We start from the raw sequence: 12,161 nt of genomic DNA, 5'->3' as shown, positions 1-12,161 counted from the left end.
GTTACTATAGCAGTCCGTGATTAAAACACACACAAACAGTTCAACAGTTTACCAGTCATTGTGAAGACATTTCCGTCATATTTCTATCATATATAAAATATTCTCTGGGTCTGGACACACTTAGACAGGAGTAGATGAAGATGTTTGTGTTGAGCTCCCATGCTTAACAGGCTGGACACAGTGGATACATGTGCAGTGCTGCTGAGTGGCGTTACTGCTCAATTTTCATTTACACTGGATGTGTAAGCAGCGCTTCTCACATGTGTGTCAAGCTGCATTGCTTCATCTTCACAGGACTCTTGTCTGTTTTTACTGCACCACATGCACAGCTCTTGTCAATAATAGACCTGAAAATGATCTAGAGGGTCATATTGACCATTGTACCAGCATTTCACTGCAATTTATGTCTGTATATGTAGAATATGTCACAGACATGAAGAGAACACACACAGCGGGTGAAATGTAGTTTATTTCTCTTTTAATTTCTCTCCCACCCTCTCGCATCTTGTAAATTGCCATGATATATACATAACAGGGTGCATGTCTGAGAGGGTCTTCTGACTCACATCTTTGCTGGGAAGCTAACCTCATTTAGAGCCCAATGAAATGGTTTCATATGGTTCATGACTCAAGGAGTGTGTCTCAGATGTGGTAGTATACAGCATGGGGGCCCCGCAGGGTACGGTGCTCCCTCCCTTCCTTTTCACCATCTACACATCGGACTTCACACACAACACTGTGAATTGTCACCTCCAAAAGTTCCCGATGATACAGCCAATGTTGGATGTGTGTCTGAGGGGAACGAACAGGAATATAGGGGGGTCATCAATGACTTTGTTAACTGGTGTGAATGCAGCCACCTGCATATAAACAACAGTAAAACAAAGGAGGTGGTGATCAACTTCCAGAGGAAGACACCACAGATCACACCAGTGAACATCTAGGGTTTGGACCTAGAGATGGTGGCAAAACACGGATGCCAGCACTTCCCTGTACAAGAAGGGCCAAAGTTGCCTCCATCTGCTGAGGAGACTGAGGTCCTTTGGCGTGCAGAGGACATTACTTCGAACATTATATGACGCTATGGTGGCATCAGCACTTCTTTATGTGGTGGCCAGCTTGGGAGGTAGACATGGACAGGGACAGGTAGAGACCGAACAAACTGGTTAGGAGGACCAGCTCTGTTCTGGACTGTCCACTGGACTCCAGAGAGGTGGTGGGTGACCAGACTGTGGAGGCCTCGAGCAGCTCTGTCAGCAGCAGACTCTTACACCCACCGTGTAAGGAGGAGCACTACTGCCGAACATTCATCCCCACAACCATCAGACTGTTTAACTCAAGCACCACCTGAACTATCACTTTCCACTCACTTTGTTTTTTTGTAAATATCTTGTTTTTTATCCATTTTCTAATTAACTTTATGCGTATTTGTCTGAAGCATAAATTGTAGCAGCTTAAATTGTTTCACAGTTTTCGAGTACCTTGTCTCACAGTCCTGTCCAGTGCATTAGGGGTGTGCACATTGCTCTCTTGTTAACATGTTAATTAACATCCTGAGTAAATGTGCTTGTATAAGTTAGTACCTTGATGGACATTTATACCCTTAATAATCATTAAGAAGACACATTATTTAACAGTTACCTAATACTTATTATTGTTTTAATTAACTGTTAATTAATGCCTCTAACTGTATTAATTACTGTCCGATAAATATCCTCATCAAGTGTTAGAGTTAACACTTAGATATAGATATTGTGTCAGAAACATAATTCTGGTAATAAAAAAAAAAAGTAAATTAAAATTAAAATAACAAACTTTTGTTTCTGGGAACACAACTATAAAATTCAGCTTGAACAGTCTCCATCAAAACGTGTCAGTCATCACAGCTGGCTACAAAGCTGTGATGATTGACATGTTTTGATAGAGGTACTAAAAATGTGGAGCTCCAGCCTGTCCACTGGCCAAGTGTGCAGCCATGCTCTCTTTTATGGCCGTTGTTTTTGATAGAGACGCTGGAGCAGGAACAGGTGGTCCTACAAGTTTGTATTTAGCTTTGATGGAATTTGTCAAGGCTTACCTTTTCCCTCTGCTGGTGTCACTCCCTTGTATAGTTTCACAGTCAAGATATCTCCTCAAGACATTTTTTTATTCCTGACACATCACATGCTCACCCATCAGTGCCCTGTTTAGAGTTAACTCGGTTGTCGTCTCGTTACCCACAGAAGAACTCGGTGGTTTTCAACGTGTGGGACATCGGTGGTCAAGCCAGCATGTCCACAGTGAACCAGTGTTTCTTCACTGATAAAGCCCTGTACATGCTGATCTGGAACCTGGCTCTGGGAGAGGAAGCTGTGGCCAACCTGCAGACATGGCTGCTCAACATAGAGGTGCAACTTAGCTCTCACACACACACACACACACACACACACACACACACACTCACGCACACACTTTAGTAGACCTGCTGAGAACATGATCCAGCTGTTTTTCAGTGTTAGTGTGTCAGAAAGTGAAAGGTGTGACTGTGAGCATGTGTTAGTGCTGAAAAAAGAAATGGTGGGAAGAGTGGTCTTATCTCTAGTGAAGTAATTTGGTTGTCACACCACATAAACCAACCACACACAGATAGATGTCATCAAAAAGAAGTATGATGACATCAGAGATGTTGAAAGCGCTTACGTGATTTCACTCAAATGGTTCACTGAGGCCTATTAACTAACTGTAACATGTAATGATGCCTTTCTTTGCTTTCTTTGCTTCCCACTGATTGATGTGCATAGTTTGAATAATAATCTGTTTTAGGGGCTCTCTAGAGCAATGTTTTCCTCTGTTGTTACTCTGTCTTGTCGAGCGTTTTTACTTTGGACCTAACTTACCTGCAGGCTGCTGATGAGGGCCTGTATTCATCAGTTCTGAATGTAACTTTCAATATGATAATAAAGCACAAGATTGTTCCCAATAGTGAATGTAGGGGTTCAAAAGTCTTAACTAAAACTAAAGAAGACACAACTGTCAAGCCACTGACATTAAAGTGAAGAGGTAATGCAGCTCGCAAGTGATCACATACATGACTACATGTTTGGCCACAGAGGGATACGCAATCAGATGCAAAAATGTACCCTGCATCTGATAAATCTATTCTTGCTTCAGTAATAAAAGCCTGTTTTATTATTATTTTTTTGAAAATTAGTTAATGAAACTGGAAACCAAAATATATAGTTAAATGTGATAAATTACAGCTATGAACATAATTAGGCTGTTATCAAATGCACAGAGTCCTGCTTCATGTGTTCCCTCTCCAAAACACCCCTATGCCTCACCTCCACTTTATCTGCCACTGTCCCTCTATTCCTCTTTCCACTGTCTCCGCCAAGGTTATCCAGATTATCGGAGTACAGTGCAATAAACTTTCATTACACTAACTCAAAGGCGCAGTAAGTGAAAAGAGTATGAAATGCTGACAGTAAATATGATTAATAGCTTTTACCAAACAGTGGTTGAAAGGTTTAGATTGCTAGAAATTCCATAATTATGGTTTCAGGCTCATGGTCATGAAATGTGTAATGTCAGGTATCAGCCCCCGTATTGAATTTCTCCGTAAGCACTAATGCTTAACACTCTAAGGCATTGATTGAAACACGTAACCACTTATATATGTGGGTTATAACATGTTGGTTAAAGTGGTTAAATGCTGTGGGAAAAAAAGCCAGAGGTTGGACTTTGAGTTAAGAGCTTGTGAGTCAAACAGTTGTTTCCAAGGTCAAAAATGTACTATTGTTAAATTTTTTATGCTTCTATTAATATACATTTTAGGGCATTTAGCAGACGCCAAAGCGACTTGCAGTAATTCATACATTCATACACTGATGACAGTGAGTGCCATGCAAGGTGCCAACCAGCACATCAGGAGCAGTATTGGGGTTAAATCTGTGTATTTTTTTTGTTTTCAATGTGCAATTTGATTATTCATATTGTCAGCGTTCTCCAGTCCCTATTTTTCACTTGGAAGTTTTCTGTCCTCAAAAGCAGTATGGAGCAGCCAACGAGTATGTTATCTTATATTCCATATTTTCTTTAACGCACATTCAATAAGCAGTTCAGTTCTTGTGTGTTGTGGCTTTTAGGCACGGGCACCCAACTCAGCAGTGGTGGTGGTGGGAACACATTTGGATCTCATCGATACCCGGTTTCGCACTGAGAGACTGGCCACACTCAGAGCTTATGTTCTGGCTCTTTGTCGATCCCCATCAGGGGCTCGAGCCAGCGGCTACCCTGACATCACCTGGAAACACCTGCAGTAAGCACACATCTTGCGTTTATTGTTTGTTTATTTGTACTGCTGCACCGTTTGTGTAAGCGTCATGCCAGTTGTGTCACTAGTATCAGCCTGACAGAAAATCCGTCTGTATAGTCTGTGTTCATGTATGCGCGTGTGTCTTGGTGCTCAGTGAAGTGTCTTGTAAGACTCTGGAGGGTGTCGATGGTCTGAAGAAGCTGATCTACCAGGTGGCTCTCTCCATGAAAGACAGCAAAAGCTCAGCCTTTGGCAGTAAGCTGCTGGGCAGACTGGTGAGTGATGCTTTACACTGTGTGTCACTGTTTGGAGCAACAGAGAAAAACTACTGAAAACGTACAGAAGTACATGCATACATCCTCGTTGTTATATCTGAGTTAGTTATATTTGTTTCAATTAGTGTGGTATCAAATTTATTGCATCATTATACTCTATAATAGAGCTTGTCATAATACCAGTTAAAATCTCCCTCTTCACCTCTACATTCATTGGCACACAACAGTAAATACCAAAAAGGAGCACAATCACAAGTGATGTCTTATTGTTGTGGCTGTGAGATGTAGCTGAAAGGCACAAAGACACTGAAGACACTTTTATAATAGTTTCTAAGGTTGGTTCCTGGAACTATTTTATAAAAAAAAAAGAAAAAAAAAAGGCTCCATTAGATTAGATCATAAACCTGTCAAAATCATCCAGCACTTAAAATCTTCCTGATGTTATTCTGAAGTGCAGGCAGATGTTGACCTTTGTCTCCTCCATCAGATCCCCAGGAGCTACCTGACACTTCAGGAAGCAGTGATAGCAGAGAAGCAGAGGCGAGATGGTGAGGGAGAGGTCCAGTACCTAACTGATACCCAACTGAACTGCATTGTTGAACAGAACCCTGGAAGTGACATCAGAGACTATGAGGACCTGCAGACCGGTACTGAAACTTATTCAGCCAACACATTCAATGTGACAGTAATTAGTTTTGACTTGCCACCGGTTGGTCAGGAACCAAAACCTGGAGACATACGAGAAAAGGAGGCACTACACCCAGGCACATAATCACCGTCCAGCAGCAAAAGAAATGAATTACAGTACTTGCATTACTCAAGGGTCATCTCTGTTAAAGGTGCTTTAAACAACTCCAAATCGTCCTCAACCTCATGTTTTATCCTTTGTATTTAGCACATGTAAACACAGAAACTGAGACATTGTGATTGGATAAGCAAGCAGCCCTAAAACTTGGAGGGATTTACTGACCATCCAGTAGCTTGCTTAGCCTCTGTGACTGCACACAGCTCTCAGAAAGTACTCACACCCTCCCTCTCTCAAAAAAACAAACTAGTTGGGTAATGTGAGTGCGCCAAACAAGACCACACACCATTTTTTTAAGAGATCTTTCGAAAAACTTGGAGTCACATTTGTGAATATTTCATGATTTTCCTCTGTTTTTTCAACCACATTTAGCCATCAGCTTCTTGATAGAGACGGGGAACCTGCTGCACTTCCCTGATACCAGCCATGGCCTGTGTACTCTGTATTTCCTGTGTCCTGTGTGGCTGTCAGAGTGTCTGGAAAGGATCATGCACCTTAAGTCGTCTCAGTCTGTGGCCAGGAATGGAGTGATCAGAGTGGAGGACCTCAGGGTAAGCTGACATTTCAGAGAAAAAAGAAGGGTTCTCTGACCTTTGTTAATTGTGATACTGACTTCCAGTGGTGATGTCTCTGATGATATCTGTTGTACAGATGCTATTGGTGGGAACAGGGTTCACCCAGCATACAGAGGAGCAGTATTTCCAGTTTCTTGCCAAGTTTGAGATTGCTCTCCCTGTGGCCAACAACAGGTAAAATATTGTATATATACTAGTTGATACTAAATTGATACAAATACAGAATTTCCGTTAAGATTTGCTATGTAATTGTGTTTTATTACACTACTCAGCATATGCTACATGCCTAACAAATTACTCTGTATAAACAGGTAACCAAACTTAAGCTGCCACTTGAAGACGTAGTATGTAAGACTTCTGCATTAAAATGCCTAAAAACAGCTAGCCTTTTTACTTTGTTCAGTTGTGTCCTTACATCATTCCAAATGATTCCAACAAAGTTCAAACCAGAGAAATACACAAGCTCACTCGAGGTATCATTTTATTTGGTTGCCTGTCACTGCAGGCAGAGTGTATGTGATGTTTTGGGAACCCACGCTGATCAGTTTGCTGAAAGGCCAAACTGCTATGTCGTTATGCTACTAGCATGCTGGTGCTACTAGTGATCGTGTGTCCTTACTGACAAACTGAAAATAACAGTGAACAATCAGGATGCGAGGCAGATGATTACTATGTATTTTAAACTGAGGAACAAGACCAAACTGAGTGATCACAAATGAATCACAGTAGCTACTCACTAGCCCCATTCACACTGCCGTTTGCATGCGGGGATCCTGCGCCAATTCTCCACACCCTCCTCTGTGTGAAAGTTACAGATGGGGAGAAGGGGGAAATTTCGCTCAGGCGCTGATCCGCCTCTGGAGGTAGTATCAGGGCCGCATTATTGGTGAACCGTCCCAGTGTGAACGGATAAGCCGGAGGCACGGAGCGAGGGCGTGTCGGTCTGACTAGTCCAATAACTACACAGGTCCTTCACTCAACTAAATACAGAGAAATGTCCCACACAGCAACGTTACATGACCAAACAAAAGTAACGTAGTAACTGTAACTATCGTTGGCAACTTATATGAGGAAAACAAATACCACAGCTGTACGTGGAGAAGCGTCTGTCCTCCTGTCCGTCCTCCGCCTGTCCTACCGACTCTTCGTCACATTTCTGCCTGAAAAACAGCGTCTGTCACTGGCAAACAACTTTAACACACCGAGTGTTTGTGATGAAAATAAATCACCATGACGGTCAGTCCTCCCGACCGAGACTTCCGGTTACTGATGGTGATTATGTAATTATGTAATTTAACGCGAAAAACATAACTTTGTCACTCTCCAGGATGTTTGGTGGGTCAGTATCTCAGTCACTACACATTATAACAGCATCCATATGATTATAAACTGTCCGGCTTTCTGTGTGAATCACACGGCAGCAGTACGGCAGAGATGCTTCACTCTGTGAATCACTATCGGCGGAGAATAGGCGAACCACCGCTCTGGAGATAATGCGGAGACACTGTGTAAAAAGTGTTAGAGAAATGTCCATTGTGTTACTACCTCTGTAGCATTAAGCCATACTAAATAGCATGCCTAGCAGCTTACCTGTTCTACTTCTGCATCTGACCTCTGGTCATGCCACAGTAGGTTAGGCATGCCGGTCCTACAGTGATCATCAGCATCCACTGATGTGTTTTGACTGGTGCACAATGCCAAACTCATTCATGCTGTGAGTGATCGCCAGCTTATGTAATGGGCTACAACAATGTGACTTCGGGCTGCATTCCTCAGAAGTTGAGTAGGTTTCAACGCTCGCCGCAGCCAGCTGTGGTTTTTTTTTTTTGTTTGTTTGTTTTTTCTTTTTTTTCAGAACACACACAAATCCACATTTTTATCCCCAAAGTTAAAAAAAGAATGTTTGAGCTCTCCGTCCTTCTGTAAACAGAGCAGAATTTTATGTGACTCTGGGTGTCACATCACATCAGACCAGAAGGTCTGGCTCTGCACCTGACTCTCCAGAGCTGGCTGAGCAGCATAGCAAATGTGAAAGCAACTGCAAAAACATCCTGGCAGTAGCACCAAGAAGCCATTATCGCTGCAGTTTCTTAATTTTCTAGTTTAAAATGTGTTCTTCATTTTATCATTTCCTATTGTTCTAGCTATTTGCTGCCCCACCTACTTCCCCACAAGCCAGCCATGGACATACATGGCTTCCGCCAGCAGACCAACAACACCTTGCAGCGCCTTATAAAGATGAGCTTTGTTCCTGCTGGGTTTTGGGAGCGCTTCATCGCCAGGATGCTCATCAGTCTAACAATGATGGACCTACAGGTAGTGAAATCAGCAGATTGTCAGCATTCACATGTTGCACTTGTATTCTTTCAGCTTTTCACATTCGTGGCCTGAAATGTTGTGTTTGTGCAGTCATTTGAGCCTAAAAAAAACACCAGGAGCCAGAGCAGGAGGAACTCTGTGATCTACAGCTTTGCTGGATCCCAGCAGAGGAATCGCTGCAGCACCTTCAGAGTCCGACGCAGCAAGACCATCTACTGGAAGGAGGGGCTGCTGGTCACTTTTGATGGAGGTTACCTCAGGTCAGAGCTTGGGCTTAGAGGGCCAATAATGAAATCATACAAATGCTTTAGTGAGGAAATAAAGAGTGTGAAAATTGGAATGGAGCTTCAGTTAGATTTAGAGCCACTTCTGAATTGGGATATGTAGACCTGATTGAAAAGCCTGTGAAGGCAAACATTAGGATGGAGGAAGTATTCAGTCAACTTCAAAGGGATATACTGGAACACACTGGAGATGGGGAAGGTCAGAAGTTCGGCAGATCAACTGGGTGGTCACAGGGGATTACTGATAAATGCTGTCATTTTTATAAGGTTTTAAACCATCAGAACAAATAATCTTTGTTCAAAATATGCACCGAACATATTACTGTGTCTCGATGTCTTAAGTCGCCTGATATTTAATATATATTACATTTATATATCACAGCAGTCTCAGTGCTTTGATTTACTATGACATGCAATGTATGAAATGAGAAAATGATGTAACACATTAATGATTAAACATCTCTCAAATCTAAAAAATGTCAAATAATTGCAACTAATCAAAGGGAGGTCAATTAGGTACTTGTTCCTGCTGCTCTTGCTTGCCCCACATCTGCTGCTGTGTACAGGCTGATAGGTGAGGTGTTGAAAAGTGGATGAAACTTCCAGTGAAATCAGGTGATGACGTGTGTTTGTGTCTCTGCAGCGTGGAGTCATCAGTTGTCAACTGGAAGAGGAAGAAGAGTGGAGGCATCAAGATCATCTGCCAGTCAGAGATGAGAGACTTCTCTGCCATGGCCTTCATCACAGATCACGTCAATTCTCTGATTGAGCAGTGGTTCCCTGGTTAGTGCACTGCTCTCTGTATATACAGAGCTGGTGTGTCTAAGAGTCTCACAACAGACATTGGCTTGGGTTGGTGCTGTCTTTCAGTATCCTTTGGGCTCTATGCAGACATCTCACTTCACCAATGTCTCTGATGCTCTGTAGATGGTACTAGTGATGTTCTGGGCAGTTTTAATCACCCACTTTAGACCATTCCTGTCCTGGGCTATACATGAACCATGCCAGCTTGTGATGGATTAAGTCAAGATACTTCCTGTCGCTCCTCCGTCTCTCCACTTCATTACAGTGGAGCTTCATTACATGTCATTGCTGCTGTAAAAAAAATGTTGTTTCACTGTAGGAACATATCTATACATAGATACCTACTTATGTCAAACAAATGGTATTCCTTCTTTAAGTATGAACTTCACCCATTGATGCAATTAATAAAAGATGACACCTTCAAATGTGATTGATAATATAACCTGAAAAAGTCCATCACATTTGAGTACTAATCTGTTAAATGTGACTGGCCCAACTCTTCGTACCATTATGATGTTCAACAAATTTAGTTTCCAGCTCTGCATGAGCAACAGATGGTCGGAAGGTCACTGGTTCGAATCCCAGCTACCCCCAGTTGCATGTCGAAGTGTCCTTGAGCAAGAGACTGAACCCCAGATTGCTCCTGATGAGCAGTTGGCGCCTTGCATGGCAGCCTCCGCCATCAGTGTATGAATGTGTGTGTGAGTGGGTGAATGTGGCATGTATTGTAAAGCGCTTTGAGCGGTCAGTAGACTGGAGAAGCGCTATAAAAATGCAAGACCATTTACCATTTACATATCTTTTATCTCTGTTGTAGCTTTGACCGCCAGTGAGAGTGATGGGAGCCTCCTCATAGAGCAGTATGCCCCCTGTCCCATCTGTGCCTCACTTGGCCAAAAGAAGAAGACCAAGTCACCAGCCAGCCAGCCCAGCCAGTTGGAAGAGAGAGGAGGAAGTGGAGAAGATGATGATGGAGGAGGAGGAGGAGGAGGAGGAGGAGGAGGTGCTGCAGGAGTACATTACTTCAACATGGAGGACTGTGTGCTGGCTGCAGTGGAGAAGGAGTATATCATCTGTCCTCAGCATACCGACCAGCCAGTCAACCTCCAAGAGCTTGTCCCAGAACTCTTCATGACCGACTTCCCAACACGGTAAACCATCACCATTTAATGGATCATTGTATTTTAAAAAACTGAAACTTGTGCAAGCGTTGGTTGGTGTTGGTTATTTGTGGGCCTGACAGATGAAGTTTCTCTTCATTTAATCAGTTGGATATAGGCAGGATCCGCACATGTATTACCAAAGTTAGGTCTGAAGTCTGTTGGAACAACAGTAGTGGCACAGCAACTGCATTTGTCATTGAATATTGTGACCAAGAAATTTATCATGTGGGACATTACAGGGTTGTAGACAAGCTTGGCGTCATGGAGAAACAGTTTCTGAATTACGTCAAATACACAATCTTTGACCTTTCTATTTCTGTATATACTGTATATGTATGAACTAAAACTGGCTGGGCTTTATTCATTACATTAGATGTGTTTCGGACACACTTTTCAGTCATCCATCTCAAGCATCTAACAGAAAAATTGAGGTTTGTACGTCATGTATATGTTAACTATGTAAGTGTCTTTTTGGGCTTCAGGCCGTGTTGTGTTATTAAAACTCTTGTGATGGAATACACCCAGTGACACTGAAGCAGCTTTTACAACACTGCTGGTCTAGACAAGGTGTAGAGTCAGCACCTGAGCTCGTCTAGGATTACTGTTGTTAGCTTGTCTTAAGGAGTGAATGTTAGACACTGAAAATGTAAGATGGTATGAAAATGATATTAGTATATCAAATTATGTTAGTGGAAATTTGCTTAGTGTTATTTGGGGTGAGCCGAGTGGAGAAGTGTGCACAGCCGCTGCTCTGGCCAGCTCTGGAGGAGAGAGTGGGGTGTAGAGCCAGACCTTCTGGAGGAATTAACACCCAGGGCAAGTAAACAAGGCATACAATCTTGTGTGTGAGTCAGATATTAAAGATGTCAGGAATTACATAAGCTAGCTGACTGGAACATGTTTTTAGTACACAGCCATGTTTATTATCTGAAACAACAGTAGTGTGTGTATGTGAAAAGCTGTGAGATAATGGTCTATTGTGATTTGTAGATTCTGGATTATTATTTATCTGGTTTGCAAGCACTGTGTGGATGACCAAGGACTTGACAATATTCCTGGGCAGATGCAAAGTGGTTTATTCAACAGTTTTGATGGGTGGTACAACACCTGAGTTCAGGCCACAAATCAAAAAACATTAAGACAGCTTAAAATTAGTCCGAAATGTTGTTGAAACACGCCACCAGTACAATGCAAGCATTTCCATTCAGTTAACACTGCCCTCTGTTTACCACTTGTCCCAAAGGGCGCTCACGCTGCCTGGCAGCCCTCTTCAATATGATGCTGCGTCTACATTGCGCCAAACATTCTGGGTTTTCCCAGAGGTTAGTGGGCATCTAAATTCTGGGCTGCAACTGCTCCGTCTCCGTGGTAAAGTTTCAACCATGGCTCCCGTCCCGTGTCCTGTGTTCCCTCTCCTCAGCTCTCCTCTTTGTTGCTCTCTGTCCCAGTGTCTCCTGCCTACCGGCTTAGTTAGTTAGTGGGTTAGGGTTAGGGATGGATGGAAGGATGGATAGATGGAAAATAAAATACTGAGGTAGAAGAGAAAAGGTAAGTGGTTCATAAGGTGCGAGAGAATAAGGTGCAGTGTGTACAGTAATAATAATTTAAAGGGCTTTATTTGTGTGTTGTGGAGTGAGCATTA

The 12,161-nt window shown here is 42.6% G+C and overlaps 1 protein-coding gene across 2 annotated transcripts in view; it reads left to right on the top strand.

The window, feature by feature from the left end:
* The window catches only part of lrrk1 (leucine-rich repeat kinase 1), a 90,868-nt gene that overhangs the window by 46,426 nt on the left and 32,281 nt on the right, over positions 1-12,161 (top strand). For both annotated transcript variants that reach the window (XM_030414873.1, XM_030414874.1), the window contains 10 exons: positions 2,223-2,387; positions 4,125-4,297; positions 4,449-4,569; positions 5,057-5,216; positions 5,747-5,925; positions 6,026-6,123; positions 8,094-8,265; positions 8,359-8,528; positions 9,196-9,335; positions 10,174-10,507. In XM_030414873.1, coding sequence (XP_030270733.1) covers positions 2,223-2,387; positions 4,125-4,297; positions 4,449-4,569; positions 5,057-5,216; positions 5,747-5,925; positions 6,026-6,123; positions 8,094-8,265; positions 8,359-8,528; positions 9,196-9,335; positions 10,174-10,507 — 1,712 coding nt within the window. The remainder of the gene's footprint in view (positions 1-2,222; positions 2,388-4,124; positions 4,298-4,448; positions 4,570-5,056; positions 5,217-5,746; positions 5,926-6,025; positions 6,124-8,093; positions 8,266-8,358; positions 8,529-9,195; positions 9,336-10,173; positions 10,508-12,161) is intronic.

This window comes from Sparus aurata, chromosome 4, assembly GCF_900880675.1.
Source record: "Sparus aurata chromosome 4, fSpaAur1.1, whole genome shotgun sequence".
NCBI classification, from domain to species: domain Eukaryota; kingdom Metazoa; phylum Chordata; class Actinopteri; order Spariformes; family Sparidae; genus Sparus; species Sparus aurata.
This window is presented reverse-complemented; position numbering and strand designations above follow the sequence as displayed.